Source organism: Ambystoma mexicanum, chromosome 7q, assembly GCF_040938575.1.
Source record: "Ambystoma mexicanum isolate Mex_15411 chromosome 7q, UKY_AmexF1_1, whole genome shotgun sequence".
In the NCBI taxonomy this organism is placed as follows: domain Eukaryota; kingdom Metazoa; phylum Chordata; class Amphibia; order Caudata; family Ambystomatidae; genus Ambystoma; species Ambystoma mexicanum.
In genome coordinates, this window is record NC_090941.1 from 326,982,788 (window position 1) to 326,999,541 (window position 16,754).

A 16,754-nucleotide genomic window follows, 5' to 3' on the forward strand; every position below is an offset into this window, starting at 1 on the left:
GGCTGCCAAATGGCCAGATCCAGTGATTTAGCTCCTGCCTTAGAAGACTGAAATTTCTCAAGGCTTTAGTCTGTTTTTGTGCCAAACAAATAAGAACTGTCAAACGGCATATTCAACAGCCTGAATTGCAAGTCAGAAGCAAACCCTGATTTCCCTAACCAGGCGAATCGTCTTAGCACTGTACCAGCAGCAATAGAGCGGCTAACACAGCCCACAGTGTCAAATCTGACTGTAAGCATTGACACATAACGTCTTTTCCGTCCTGAATAATACTCATGAAACCATTCCTTTCTTCACCCTCTGGGATGTGCTCAGATGCATGGCAATCACCTATCACAAAGTGTAGGTAAACGTTGCTAGTGCACAGGTTGCAATGGCTGCTTTCAAGGGCATACTCCCAGCCGAAAAAACCTTTTTCCCCATAGCATCAAGCCTTTTATCCTCCATGTCTGGAGGAACCGTGGGATAGGCTGCTCCCTTAGAAGCAGAAGTGGCTGCTTGAACAACAAGACTTTGTGGACTTGGATGTTTCAAAAGAAACTCTGGATCCACTGATGAAGGTCTGTATTTCTTTGTGAAGTCCTTGTGGACTGCAGGAGTGGAATCCAGAGTTTTCCAAGACCCTATTCTTGACTGCGTTAGGTGGCCCTTATCCAAAATATCAGTCAAGTCATCCTGTTCATATTCAGCTGACCTGCCCCATCCCAGGTATTATATTACCTTTCCCATCACTTATCTATAAGAAGCATCAGCGTGTCCTGTACCTTCAAGAGTGCCAGAATAAACTTCTGGAGTATCCAGACCACTAGCATCCTTTAGGGTGTCCACAAGGTCCTTCATTCTTGATTCCAGGGATATTAGCTCCTAACACCAGTGCCGCATTCCAGACCAAAACCGGAATCAGAGCTTTCCTCCTCCACCTCAAAAATAGAGGCCATAGATTAAAAAAAAATCTAATTTTGTGGTTTGTAAACCTTCAACGATTTCGAATAGGATATCGAAGACCTCGATTCCAACAACTTCGACATCGATGAACTCGACTTCAATGTCTTTGACAGTGTTGAGTGGGTCGGAGGAGGAGTATCCCTTCAAGGCGACGAGGCCGTGAGTGGCGCCCAAGATGCTTTTGAGGACTTTAAATCCTTTGACAACCTGCTGTCCAGGCTGTTGGCTGCGCAGTCCGCGGTTTTCACTGACTAAGTCGGCCTTCGGCGAAATGGGGTCGGGAGTCTCTAACGACTTCTTCGAAGGGGCTGAAGTCGCTGCTTTCTCAAACACCTCCAACATCTGCAGATAGAATTTTTCCAGTTCTGCCTTACTAGCCCCTTTCTTTGGAAAGCGTACCCATTTCCCTTCGGGGAAGGGACCGAAGAGGGCGATGTGGAGCAATGACTCCTTTTCTTTGATCTCCTCGAAAACGATGAAGAGGAATGACGAGCTCTCGAATGCTTAACGCTCTTGCCGTGCCCCTTGGCCTTTTTGTGGAGTTCACTCTCTTGGGCTCTTATCTTCGGATGATTTTTTTGTGGGGGTTATTTTGGGGTGGGTTTCCTGTTGACTATGTGGCCCGAACACTAGGCACCAAAGGCATACCATATGAGGATTGATTATAGTCATTTTTGCCAACACTCCGCTGTCAGGGCTGGCTGGAGTAGGTGGTCTGGTAGCAGGAAAGGGAGCAGGGAAGGGCCTGTACATAGAATAGGAAGCTGTTTCCATAAGTATAAACATTGTGGGTTGCCCAAGTCAAGATGGAGAGAAGGAAACCTTATCTGATTGGTGTAAGGAACAATGATAGGTTTGCTTTGTCTGATTGGTGGAAGGATAATGGGCTGGATTCTTGGGAGGTGAGCAAGATTCTAAACTGCCTTTCATCCAAAGTAATTCAGTGGCTGGCTGTACATTTATTAAGCTCCTTAAATAAGGTTTTTCCAGAGTTCAGAGAATCCACTAAAGTAAGAAAACCGATTGCAGTGCCTGTGAGAAATTTAAGACATCAGGTGGGATTGTACCTTTAAAAGTCATTGACTTTCACAGAGAATTTTCAATCTAAAGTGATATATACGTTGTGAAAGAAACCTTGAGACAAGAGAATAAGGAGGAGACATATGTGAACAACTGTGATGCAGAAAGAGAGAAGACTTGGCATCTATATATATATATTTATTTTTTTCGTGTAAAAGGTTTTAATCAAGATGTTAACTCATTAAGCAACTGGTCTAGTTTCAATATTTAAGGAATTTAACCAAATTGAAGCTGTATAATGACTGGATTATATAAACACTTTTTAAAGCAATAAGAAAAAAAGAAATAAGACTGCGTGACAAGTTTGTAATGTTTTGCACGTGTTGAAATTTCGGCATTAGGGCTAGCGCGAGTCTTCGCATCCTAGTAGCGTCGTTCATGGAAGCGTGTGTGCGATAGTGCGCGTGTCCAAATGAATTGTGCGCGTGACTTTTTTAAAAGGAGAGCGCGGTGCGATCAGAAATAAGAGCGTGCGTGTGAATTTAAAGCGCGGGTCGAGAAAATAATTAGCGCAAGGTTTTGTGTGCGCGTGTTTATTTTTTCTCGTCGAATATGCGCGTGTGAATTACTAACTCATGCACGGGAGGAGCTGCATTCAAGGAACTTAAAGAATACCTATTTTCACGCAACTCTTATACCAAAAAGAGATTCTGTTAAAAAAAAAAACTGCATTCATTAAAGCATACGAGTCCAGACTTTACAGAGCTATATGTAATGAAGCAAAAGTGTAAAATATCCAAGACTGTTAAGCACTTGCAAGAGTCATTTACTTTAGAGTTTTAAAGAGAATATAGTTGCAAGTTTCAACATAAAAATATAACCTCTATGCCATAACAGAGGTTAAAAAATGTAAAGAAGGTAGCATATATTAAAAAATATTTTAAGAAGATAATTTTACATAATGCATAAGTAACCAAGTGTATTTGTTTTATCACAGATACCAGAGCCTACCAGAAGGTTGCAGGGCAGCAGTATCTAGTTTGTTATTTTCTCCACTTCCCCTTTCTTGGGGTTCTCAGCTCATCTTTTACTTTACGGTTGAGAGGTGAACTCCTGGTGAGGGTCTGTGGGGCCAGCATCCGCTCCTATGGAATCCTGACAAGCCAGACCCTGACATCGGCACATCTTTTGAATCCGGTTTTTGGGGTATGGGTCGACATGTTCGGATAAAACTCGCTAACTACGCAGTTATCGTACAAGCCGAGACGAAGAACCGTTTCGAGCAACTATGTGGAAAAACAGAACTAAGGCAACGTGCACAGTGTGGGCCTTATTTACCAGCAGCAACATCATACTCGAGGAGGACAGAGGCCCTCGAAGGATGTCAAAGATGACACAAAGCGCCATATGCGGAGAAAAGTTTCTGAGCTGCAAGCAGGATATCTGAATATATCATAGATGAGGAATACGTGGGAGAACACAATCCATTTGAACCAAGCTTTTCACCTAGCACAACCATGATCCCTCCTCACCACCTCATGTTTCCCACAACTAAGTTGTATGTCCACTGGCTAATCCACCGTTCCCATCACCTCCTCCCCCCGAACCCCTTTTCTTTTATATCCACAGACCAAGGTCTGAAGACACTCTGACAGGGACACTCTTTTCCACTTCTCGGACAAGGTCACACACCATAAGACCACTACGGTGGTGATGGGTGCAGAATAAATACTTAACGTAACACATGAACTTGACCATTGCTCACACTTTATTACAGAAGTCGTCTGGTAAAGATCTAGCTTATAATTATTTTCCTAAAACCGGGACACTTGGCAGTTTTGAAGACGTTTGTTGATAAAGGAGGACAGTGCGAAAAACCTGGACTATCCCACCAAAACCAAGATGTCTGGTCACCCTATTGGTTCCAAGTATACCACTGGGTGAAGCCTACATAGCTCCATAAAGGATTGGCTCTACAGAGTGGGGAAAATGCTCTGCGTGTCATGTGGGCACTGCATGAGCATTGGTTGCTGTGGCAGCACAGAAACTTTGCACTGGGACTGGCTGAGCCCATTCCAAGATTGGTGTCCCCCTTGGCCGTCTTTGCCATAAAGATTGTGACTACCACAACTGTATGCCTCACTTCTGGCCCTCCTGTGCCACCAAAGCTCAAAAGGACTGCAGTGGATCATCACTTTGCGTAGCAACGCTCAGGTATTCTCTGTTCTCCATTGCTTCGGGATTCACCCTCGAGCAAGTGCTTGTATCCTTGATACACTACAGGGGGACTGCACCCTACGCTGTTTTTTAGCAACCAGCTACAACTGGCCCTCTGCCTCCAGTTGAGAATCTGCCCTGGGGGCACATGTGCATTCAGTACTCCAGGCCTTCAGTCCCTTATTTTTCAAGGCTCTACCACAAGCGTCTGTTGATTAGATGGACTCTGGCTGCTTTACTCCCAGCTCATCACAGAACATAGCTGGATCATACCCAAGCCCCTGCTGATTGAACACGGCTCAACTAAACTGACCCGTCACCTTACCTCACGCTCCCCCCCCAGAGCCAAGTTCAAGGGAGACACAATCCTATGGCCCAGAAGAAGGCACCACACCTGGAAGCCGAAACGTCCTAGGACCTAGCCTTACCTTTGCTTGTCCTGTATACACTCCTGGGAATTCCATGTTCCTGACGTAGACCGAGGATTGGTTACCAATAGATCTCAGACAATCATATAGCATATGGGGCGTGTTTTGACTCTAGAAGGACAAGTGTTCTCTTCATCCCCCCACCATATGCCTTTGCACCACTAACCAGTGCCTACTAGATTTGCTTGCATTATGTTGGATTCTACTTTTGTGTTCCATTTTCTAAATCGTTGGAAATGAATTCATCCTTTTGTTCGTCTTATCTTTCATTCCTTTATTGCTTTTATGATATTGTTAAAATGAATGCAAGTAATATGTTGCTGTAGTTTATGTCTTTGAAATGTCTTTGATGCAGAACACACTTGAGACACATGCTCTAATGATGTCTGCCCGTTTGCAAATGTACTAGGATGCTCTACCATGACTGTTGCATATCCGGTACTACAAGCTTTATGAAATAAAACTAATATATAACATAAAAGCTCTCTTTCTAACAAGACTACACATATGTACAAATTAATTTGCATTGAGTTTTAACACCCAAGGGATCCTAAGATTATACCATAAGGATGGACCACTGGTGATTCATAGAACACCACCATTATCTTGTTCTAAATAGCAACATACAGAATTGGTAGTATGTTCCAACTCTCTCTGGCGGCTACTCTCTTTGTGATACACAGGTATCGTCTGAAGCTGACATGTTGTGCCAAACAGGCCTAAAACTCTTCTATGTTTTCTCTCTGTAGCTTACAGTAGTCTTCCTTCCTGGAAATTCCCCCATTCTGTCTCCAGTTCGCCTTTAGCTTTCCTCCAGTTCAGCCATCTATCCCTTTTACTGCTTTGTCCATGACATACTTTGCTGACCTGGGCGCCTCCTGCCTTCCTGGGCCATCTCTGAAGTAAAAGGGGTTTTCTTCCCCTTGAGGTTTTTCCTTCTGGCGATCTCCTCATGGGTCAGCCTTTAACTCATGTTTTGACTAGTGGTGCCATCGCACAGTGGCGCTCAACCCTTTTTCTACCAATGTTGCTCATCTCTCCAGGTATGTCATATTGCTGAGAATGCTGCATTGACACATGACTTTGTACAGTCCTAAAGGGTTGTCTGCAATGCATGGTTTATTGGTGCATCAGTACACTTTAAATCTACTCACTGTTCTAAAACCTGGTCGTATTTTCCCAAAGCATCTTTTTCAGCCAGCACAGCTCGTTCCTTTTCAGCAACTGCATTATCTTTTGCCTCCCTCAGATTTCTAAAGGAATAAAGAAAGCACCATGGTAAATAGCATGAAAGTAAAGTCATCTACTTATTACAATTTTTCATTCGGTTCAAACAAGCGCACACACACTACAAAACACGACAAAACAATTAGCAACAAGACTTCCATTTTAATCAATAACCAAGTCACAGACAATTTCAGTGAATTACTGCACCACATCTTTCATCAGAAATGTATTTTTTGGAAATTACATAGGACTTCCACTGTTAGAGACTGGATGAATAAGGTACTTAATATCCTAAAAGGCAGCTGGACAGAACACTGGAACACTCTTCCACATGATTTGAAATCATTATGCCTACTGTGCAAGTGCAGTAGTGAGAGATCGACATACGGATGTCATTGTTGCTACAGACTTTAAAAAAAAAAAAATAGGGTTGGGGAAAAGGCCTCGCTAGCCCTAATGCTAAGACTGGTTTCGCTGCCTCAACACAAATCTTAAATGGGTCCATCAAAATGTCGAAAACCCTCACACTAAAAAGTATAAGGTGCAAAGGGGCTGTCTGCTAAGTTGGTTCTTCTTTCAAAGTTCACAACACAAAGTGCATCCGGGATCAAGAGATTGTCTCCCTTCTCTTAACTTCTCAGTGTTCACAAATTCCAAGAGGAAGTGCCTACTTTCCCCTTGGTTCCTCTTCCACTTTAAGGCGATAAGAGAATATCTCCCTTCCCACAGCATTGCCAAAATGTTCACAATCCCAGGATTTGTCTCCCTTCTACAGGTTTCTCTTTGTTATACACAGCCAACTGGGTTCACGCTTCTCACTGGTACTGTGACTAAGAGGAGTCACAACTGTTCTTCTTAAATAGGGGCAAGCCCCAGACTTGCCTGGTAAACAATTCCCTTTCTAGATAGACTTGGTGTACTTCCCTGCCACGTACTACCATCTGCAACAACTGTCCTTTATGTGGATGTGAGCCCCAGACTCGCCTGGTTTAAAAAGTTTGCTTTCTAGGTAGACCTGCTGTACTCTCCTGCCAAGTACTACCTTTTGCACAGCCAACCTGGTTCACCTTTCTCCCAGGCACTGTGACTATGAAGCACTTTATGCTGAACTGTTTACAATTGTGCCTTAAGGTTTACTTGGTTTGACTCCTCATTAACATCTGTGTGAGGTGGATGGTTTTAGTGTTTGTTTTCCTTTTTCTCTATTGTTCTTTTCCACGCCTGCACTCATTTCCCCAAACCCCTTTTTTAAAATTTCTTTTACTCCTTTTATGTTACGACTATGATAGCTGAGTTAAGTTTATATCTATTCTACAATATGTACACACAAATTATTGTCCTATATTATTTGTTCATGAACCTTCAAAAATAATACAAAATTATTCGAAAGAAAAGAAAGCAACTGACGTATCTGTTATGGGTGCAGGTCCCAGACTCACCTGTCTTCAGTATTTCTCTTTCTGGTTTACTCTCCTGCTAAGCACTACCAGATATAATCAAATACTTAAATGTTTCTTCAGTATTACTTTCAGGGTCCCAGACCATAGGTTCAGGGCATTCCTCCCACTTATACACTTACCACCATCTCTTCTGATCATCAGGGTCGCAGACCCTAGGTCCGGGCTATTTGTTCCCCCTTTCCTCTTGCCACCACCTCTTCGAGCTCCCAGCATCTCCCTCCGCCTTTGCGTACCCGTTTGCTTGGGCGTCTGTCTTCTCTCAGCTTCCTCGATCAGACGTGGGACTCATGGTGCTTTGGAAGGCTTGGTTTGGTGTGCAGCGTCTCTGCAGCACCAACCATCCTTCAGGAACCAGTTTCACTTCCAAAGCTTCGGGAGAGCCTAGCGCCTGCTTCCGCCAGCCTGCCGTCCCTTCCTGCATCTCAGGACCGGCACTGGAGCTCTCAGCTTATTCCTGGGCGTCCTGGCATTCCTCCCGTGTCCGGCTGACAGTGGCTTTCCTCACGACTCCTCCAGGGAGGACTGCTCTTCGTCGGAAATCCTTCTTTCCTTTTCATTCGATCGCCGGGATTAAATAGGCTGGTCGGCTCACTGGGGTTCCGTGGGATGCTCTTCTGCACTCCACACATTATCTTCGTCTCAGTGTGATTGAAGGGAGGACAAGCTTCTACTTTGTTTGCATATTTGGAAGTCTGGAGGATATTAGAACTTCTGGAAATGGTAAGAGGTTGAAGGAGTAGGGCCCATGGTAGAAATATAAGGGGTCTCTCTGAGGGTGTCATCCCTCATTCCATGAGGGTGTTCCCTACGCATGTGATCCTCCAGCGGTCCATCACACGCAGGGGGATTATTGGACTGTGGCCGCACCGCCCTGGCCACACGAAAAGGGTTCTCTTCCATTGGAAAAGAGACAACATCCAAGGAGGATTCGTCACACTACTTAAGAGTGACCCTTTCAGCTTTGGGCAAGGGGTGGTACAGCCAACAATTGCCAAGTGTTGCCTGGCACCTTCTAGAGCACTGAGGAGATCCAGTAGACCAAGCACTGCCTTCCAAACATTACATGCTTCCATTATGCATGCAAGGTAGCCTAGTATAATTCTCAGAGACAAATGTTTGTTCAAGGTATGGGACACCTCTTGCTGTGATTTACAGCATACAGGGCGATTGGTGAGCTGGAGTTGTAAAGGTATTTTCTTACTATCCACCCCAGTAATTCCTATAAGAATACCAAATCTATTAGCACTATGTGGTAGGCCAGAAGGAGGAGACCGACCAATAGGTGGCATTTCTGCAGGATTATTTATTCAAATATCCCTAGCAATAAGGTGTTTGCCCTACCTAACACAAAAGTAACTATGGTGCTCGTCGTCAGTGAGGTTGTCCAAATCAACAGTTCGTCCCCTGTCCTAAACTATCCTACTCTGTCCCTACCACTAGTCATGTAAACGCAAAGAACAAGAGGGGGCCAGGAGAATGAATTGGTTTCTACAGCCTTAACAGTTCTGCCTTAGGATGGCTTCTAAGAATGATCTTTATAAGTTTGTTCAACTCTTCGAGGAGGCTTTTACCCCTCCTAGGCTTTGCCTTGTTCTCTACACAAACAGTTCCTTGATTCCACAAAGAAAGATCTGTTTCCAGATCCTCCTTTAAATCTCGCAATGTCTCTATTTTCTTGAAAGTACCCTGGATGGCTTTCATGGGTTCTTTTACTTGGTTTCTCATATTCCTCTTTACTGGGACGGGTCTGACTGGTCCCTTGGCAGCCTATATTCTCTTTCCAATGTTGACATACACTGGGACGAGTACGATTCATCTCTTGTTAATCTTCACTCTCTTCATAACATTCATTTGTACTGGGGAGCATATGATTGATCCCTCTAATCTTAACTCTCCTTCCGTCCTGTCCCCCACAATGGTCTCCCTCCGTTCGTTACCTCTTTTGAATCTGGTAGCAGTCGCCGATTCTTCCCGTGGGGTCAGGTTCCAGTTTCTAGCACAACCTCTTCGGTCGTTCCGGTCTTATTTCTTTTCACGCAGCTCTGCGAGTCCTTCCTAGTATGGACTCAGCGCTGTTCGAGGACCACAAGGTCTACCCTCTCTAGGTTGTGCCACTGCCTCTAGGTTCTTCCCAGATGGCCAGCTCGACACCATCTATCCAGAGTCTGCTGCTTTGGTTTTCCAGCGTCCTCTCCACTCAGGACATGTCATCTCCTGCTTCTTCCTCAGCCCTGGTTCGAATTTCCCAGGATGCAATGACAAACTTCACTGGTCCTTCTGTTTTTGGTAGACCACGCTGGGTCCTCCCCAGAGTAGATGCACAGTCCTTTGTTCACTTGAGGACTCATGGCTCTTTGGGCTATCTTCTTCCCAGTACATTTGAGCTGAGGAGATAGATTCTTGGAGATATTGCAGTAACATATCGAGACTACTTTGGAGTGATCTGAGGGGTCTTTGTACATTGTCAGCGCCTCATAAGGAGTTCTAGGGGGAGTCCTTGTCCCCAAGAGGGTAGTCTCTCTCTGTTAGGTCCCACTTTCTGCCACCCCTAGGGGGAATGCTAGCTGGCAGGCTCATCTCTCTAGCCTCACAGAGAAGGGCTCCCCCCCCTCTGGGGAGAAGTGACAAGATTCCATGAATCATCACAACTGTCAATGTTCGTTTCACTATGCATTTTCCTTATTATTAGTCAGTCTTTCTGGCGTATGCATGCATATAAAAAAAGATTGATTGGGTACAATATCAAATCATAGGTCGTCCAAAACATTTATAAAACAGTTATAAGATTCATTTAAAAGTCCATGAAAAAAACAAGGGACCAAAGTGTTTTTAACTAAGAAAAAGATTAAACGCTATTAGTCCGGGTGTCCATCGGCAAGGTTTGTCATTAAAGCCATCTGGGGGCATGAAAGTACATGGATGCGTGGTCGGATATCAAGACGTATGTGGAAACATATTTTGAAAAAAAAAAAAGCTGCCCAAAAATAGTTTGATTTTTCCAGACTTGCCTTTTACAGTAAATGGAACCATCGGAACAACTTCTTTTGGGGAAATTAAATGGGGTGGTGGGCATTGTGGGCCATTGTCTAATGTCTGTTTTTCATGTGGTTTTCTTTGCAGCATTCTTAAAGGAAGCAGGCTATGTTCTTGGTGTTGTTGGATGCTGACTTATTCAGCAAGTGCAACATTTTCTCAAGGTCATTTGTCTGACCTATCTGGTCCAAACGTTTCCTCCACTTTCCACATTTGGCGAATGTTTGTGGGAGGTTTTTTCAAAGCATGTTTTGCAGTGTACTTGTTTCGGTGCCCCTTTCCTCCAAACCGTGGCAGCAAGTACATTTTTGCCTCTGCTTTTGCAGAATGTAATTTTGTAGGCACCCAACAAAGGTTTTGATGGAACAGATGATGCCAAATGCCACCAGTTCCACTTTTTTCACTGTTACTGTGGTGACCATTACTGTCTTTGTGACTGAGAAGGTAATACATAGTGAGAATATCTGGTGCTGGCTGAGAGAGCGTAAAGGACACTACCTTTCTACAAGTAGGCTATGCACTATAACTATAGAAGCCAGTTGGAAGAGATGATGGGTGAAGAGTTTATAAGTAATCTTACCCTCTGGCATCACTGTGGGCAACCCTGCAGACCATTGATCTTCAGCCTACTAAGCCATTATAAAAAAAAAGCATTTGGGTGGGACCAAGTCTGATTTGCAAATTGTCCTTACCCTTTCTGTATTTGTTTGGCAAGCTGAAAAACCAAAGTGTGGGGGTTAACCATGCCTATGCCAGAGGTTAAGATCAATTCTAAAACTTCCAGCCATCATCTCTTTTGTTACTGTTAGTCATCCCGAGTTCGACACAACATTGGTGGGACTGTCCACATAGTGAGCTGGCCACTATATCCCTGGGAGATCCAAGAATCAGGATGAGCACTATATCCCTGAGACTGTGTTTAGTTGTGAAGATGTGCACAGGGTACTTGCTTTAGACTGTTTTATTGGGACAGATTCGATGGAGAACCAGAGTGAAAGCAGTATCCCTGCTAGACAAGGAGACCCTGACAACAGTGTCTCCCCTTCCAACATGTTCTGCTTAGATAGCTCAGAGAATAGAACATCCTTTTTTCTTTCTACAGAAAACCATAGAGCCTACATGCATTTATCCCATACCCATCCAGACAAAAATAAAAACATTTGAAATGCATGGGTCATGTGTTACATTGACCTGCCACATTAGGTAAGTATTCAAATGTGTCCATTTAAGGACACCACAGTCCTAGCAGCAGCATTTCTTCAGTGATGAGTCAGTAGCTTGACCCACTGTAAATATCATGGATTTGGTCTGGTTTACCTGGACTTTATTCTCTACAATAACCACCTGTTACGTTAAGCTATTCCTGCACTGCATTTGGTGTTGTGCAAGTGGCTCCATGTGATAACATTTGACGGATTGGATTCTGCTTCACAGCAGTATAAGGATGAGTAGAGGTAAAATGGCCCACTCGGCCCTCACACTTCTACAAACTAAAACCCAACGCAATCAAAGGTTAAACAGAACAGTTAAGAGCCTCCATCACCTTTTGTGGGAACGTGGGCCGATGGAAGTGTGATGAATCTGATGGAGTCATCACTGACCTCCCGGCGGTAACCTCCTCCCATGTGGCTAGGGGACAGCAGCAGATCCTGACCCTGGGGCCGGCTATATGAGGGAGGATCACAGGGGGGGAGACAGCCTCTGCGGAGATGTCATTGCTCCATCGGGTGAGACATGGTATCCCCCATTTTCCCTTGAAAATAACATCCCCATGTCTGAAACCATCATGGCTTATTGTCATGCATCTACTCCTTTTATTATGAAGAGCAGGGAACCTCCCTCACCAAATCTATGAACCGTCCTTCCACCTTTGGCCGTTCTTGCGATTCTGATGCCATCACCTTTTTCAATTCCACTTAATAAATCGGAACCGACTTGCCATCAAAACCTTTTAAAAATGTTAACGGAAATTTCATAAGTCGTGTCAAACATTGACTTTGGTTCTCAGAATCCCCAAAATACTGCAATGAAGAAGAGAGATCGAGCAACAGACTGCAAGCTCAGTGAGCGCTCTAGTGTTTCCTGGTACACACCTGTGACCAGGAAATTTAAGTAGCCGCAAACGCGAATCAATGAGAGCTGCTGTGGCGACTGGCGAGGGAGCTGCACCTCTCAACGAGGTAGTGGAGAACCAAAGAGCGGGGACCAGATGGTGGAGCCAGGCGGCTCACAGACAGGGAAGACAGAATCTGCTGAGCCAAGAGGAGCGAGCGAGCTGCAGAAATGCCAGGAGTCGGTGAGGGATCCCTGGGCGTTAGAAGATGAAGGAAAGCAGTGTTTCACTTACCGGAGCCAAGAGGAAAGCAGGCGTGTCCAGTGGAAGCTGCGAAGGACCAGCGAACGAAGGAAAGGCAGGCGCGAGAAGGAGGCACACTGAAATACTTCATCTGCAGATCGTAGGAGAATTCACCAACACCAAAGAAAACTGGTGAGTCCACCACAGAAGCAGCAAGGACCCCGGGGGGTATCAGCGATCATACAAAGTGTGAACATTTGGGAACCACTTAACTGAGAAAGAATTGACATATTGAGAAGGGGAGCTTAACTCACAAACCACCCCTATTCTGATGTCTGAATGCCAGTGCAAATATTTGAGAAGCAGATAGAAAATAATATATCAAAGGAATACATTATTCAACATTATATATAAGCAGCTTTTGGAGCGGGCAAAGATCCTTTTGGAGCAGGCAAAGGCCCTGAATTAATAGAAGTCCTGGCAGGAGAGTATACCAGGCAATGGAAAAAATTGTGTTAAACAAGAAAGAAGAAACCACACCATCTGAGAAAGAAATACCAGGTGTCCTCAAAGAAACCAAAAATGTAAAGCCAGACAGTTTTTGTGTGAAAGTGTGGTAGTTGGCCAACTGAGTCCCAAAGAACTATTGTGTATAAAAACCTCAAAGAGTAAAGAAGAACCCAGGGGAAGGTAACTATCCTCTGGAGCCAAGACTTTCTTCCTTTAAGAACCTTTGTTTGAACCAAGTATTCTTCCTTTCTGAACACTTTTCTAAACACATTCATTTATGTATAGGCACGTTAAATGCCATATCATATAAGGTTAAAAAACATTTCCCTGTTTCACCTTAGAGTTTAGTTTATAGTGTGAGGATCAGAAATGAACTCGACACATGACAGTTTTGTTTTTGACATCCGGACACAGACAGATCCTTAGTTTTGGTTTAGGCAGGGAAGTTCCTTTTAGAGCAGAGTCAGAGATGCCTTCCCCCTCACCCTCAAAACCCCTTTAAATGTCTAACCAAACACATGGTAAACTTGTGTCCGAGTTTCATTCCAGACTCCTCACACAGAAGGCTATGCTCTTAAGAGGGGTGTGAAGGTGCACATTTACACCACAAACACACACACTCTAATCAAATACGACATCTGCAATAGAACGAATAGAAAACACTGTACAAAAACCCACCCTGAGGGAAGAATAGAGAGGATGCAACATAATGAGGAAAATAGCACTCTTGAGCCTAGTAGGTAGTTTATTAGATACAAAAAGGATATGTGTTTGGTGATAACAGGAGCGATCGCACCTAACCAGTCCCTAGAGCCAGAGAGGACAGAGGGGAATCGTACAAAATGTCACCTTCACAATTACGACGGCTGAAAATGCGGACTTTTTTTTGGACCCCACCCTTAAATATGTGGCAGGTATAGAATAAAATATTAATATGGGGGTCTCCGCCCGCATATGTGGTGTAAAGGGGTTAAAAATAAAAGTCGCCATTTTCGGCCGTCGCAATAATCACATAGATCCGGCAGAGGGAGCAGATCACAGTCAACAGTATCTGGATTTAGGATTTAGTTCTTGGTGGGTTGACCGATGCAAGAGGATCAAGCTCCTTTTGGGTACGTTGATTGTGTAGGCCCAAGCAACAAGCAGAGTAGGGGTGAATGCAGTCACTCAGTGCAGTAGAAGGGTGGCTCTCAAGGATGCAGGTTGTGGCGGTCCCGGGATCGCTTTGCAGTCAGCTTTAATCGCTGGGAGGGGTCAATGAGTGACTCTCCAGCAGTTCAAGTCAGCAGGCAGCGGTTGTCAAATGGGTGATCTGGGGTGTGTCCATGTGCAGGCCGATGAGGCGGCCATTCAAGGGCTACCTCGGTCGAGCAGTGGTTGAAATCCCAGTCCAAGCCGGCACGTGACTTGCCAGTGCTTTGGTTTGTATCCTGGCATCGAGTAGTTGCTTCCAGACTAGCAGGTGACTAGCTTAGCAATAAGCTTGTTTGAAGTGCCTGCAAGTTTGAGGTGTCAAAAGAGCGCACCATTGATTTCCGCAAAGTTCAAAGTGCAGATTTGTAGCCCTCCTCGCTTCGCTAAGTGTCTTGCGTGGATCGCAGTTGCTTTGATTTCTAATTCACCTCTTTTGTGAAGGTTGAGACATGTTCCCCCGATAGCGCACAAACATTGTAGGTCTGTGAGCAGACAATATGATTTACTGCAGTTGGTGGTTTAGTTGCACAACTCATTTCTGCCTGGCTTGAAGGGGTGTCGCAATCATATCTAGTTGGGGTTTCAGACCTTGGATGTCCCTATGGTAAACATACTGTGCCTTAGAGGTGATTGCGAGACTATGGGATACCGCTCCATCAACCCTCGAGGCACATCGGGTAGCAGCAGGACCAACCCAGTACCTTCCAGCCTGCTCTCCTCACATGACAGTGTGGGGAGTTCTGTCAACCCACCACAATACCCACCACAATACAGAGAACGGGTTGTTCCATTCTGCATGAATAAAAACTCCAGGTTTTGCAGCTCAATCCTCCCTCTTCCCCCCAGCCCCCCGGACAAACTATCCCTCCTGTGGGGAACCAAAAGTACGACTCACACATGGTTCAGTTGGTTTTATCTTGCCGTACTGCTAATAGGGGATTCTCTTGCTAATGAAACAAAAACTGGAAGTGCTAGTCAAATTGTCAGAATAACTAAGAAAACAGTCCTCGGTCCTAACCTGTCCAACTATCTGGCCATACCACTAGGAGAAACAAAAATGTATGGGCTTTCACCCTGGGGTTGGGTCAGCACTTCTAGCGGACCTCCTTTTCTTCAAACAGTCTCCTGATATACGTTCTCTACAGGACTCTCCCTGGAGTGGGTCATAACACTTTCCTGCAGCAAATCCCCCTTACAGTTCAGAGTTCTCATAAGCAAAATCCATATCCCTCTTGGTTTCTCGTGTATAATAAAAAAGCTAAAGTCACTCAGTTCACCCAAGTTTTTATCTCTTGTGTCCAGAGGAGTATTTGACTTATCCTCTTCCACCAATGCCCAATCTGAAAGCCCACCTCGTTCCCTTGAGATTTACCATTCGGGGGAAGCTGAGACTTTACACTTGGTAATTCAAAATCCCCAATGTCAATAGTTCCTTTGTCCCTCTGGACCCTTTGATTCAGATGTCAGCTAGGCACAGACCCTCTAGCCCCTTGTTTCTCTTGTTTACAAACTCCTGTAAAAGACTGTGTCCCTTCTGTTAGACCTGGACAGCCTGATTCACTTGGCTTTCTAAAGGAAATGTTGTTAGTTTCTCCTGTTGGGACTTAGGAATCTGATTTTCAGGGCCTTTGCCATCTTTATCAGGTTTTATATCCCTTAGGACTCACCGTGTCTGCTTTAGTTGTTCTGGCTTCTTAGCCAACAAAATAATGCTCAGGACGTCTATCTTGCCGTTGTAGAAATCTACCACCCACATCCCTTCTTCTTGAGCGGCCTGCATACCTGCAGTTCTGTGGATTTTTTGCCAGGGTGGGTCTCCGCCTGTCTTTCGGTTGCTTTTTGCTGTGGCGGACTTCTCACGGTCTCACCAGTACTCTGTTACCCCTCTTCTTCAGGATCTCAGCGCAAGGTTAGAGGAGGTCTTATCCTGGTGTTTATAGGTCCAGTGGCATTAATCAGGCTTCAGGCCCACCAGGACCTCTGCATGGTCCTGCCTCCAGGCAGTGTCTGTCCCACGCTCCAGAGGCAGTATCCGTTCTGCGCGTCTCCTCCCCTGCCATTCCGCTGTGTGCCAGTGAGTCTCCTCCTCTAGGTGGGACTTCATTATTTTTATAGAGATTTCTACAACCAAAAGGTAACAGGCTTCAATTGTATGTCAAGTCTGAGAAGGGTTTAACAGTGGTGTCAGTCAGATACAAAGGCTATCACATCTTTACAACTTCAGGTTCAGATTCTTATTCTAGCTTGGGAGCTCTCGTCCACAAAGGGAGAGTCATTCCCAGGGAGGTCCTACCTGCCCAAACCCTAGGGAGAGTCTTGCAGGGCGAGCTCATCGCTCTATCCTCAAATGGGGTGGGGGTTTCTCAGTGGGGAGACGGGGTGAATACCCGGGATTCGTCACACTCTCCACTCTTACAGGACCAA

The 16,754-nt window shown here is 44.9% G+C and overlaps 1 protein-coding gene across 1 annotated transcript in view; it reads right to left on the bottom strand.

The window, feature by feature from the left end:
• The window catches only part of PIBF1 (progesterone immunomodulatory binding factor 1), a 1,771,771-nt gene that overhangs the window by 1,046,156 nt on the left and 708,861 nt on the right, over positions 1-16,754 (bottom strand). The window contains exon 10 of the mRNA XM_069639889.1: positions 5,765-5,863. Within this exon, the coding sequence (XP_069495990.1) occupies positions 5,765-5,863 (99 nt within the window). The remainder of the gene's footprint in view (positions 1-5,764; positions 5,864-16,754) is intronic.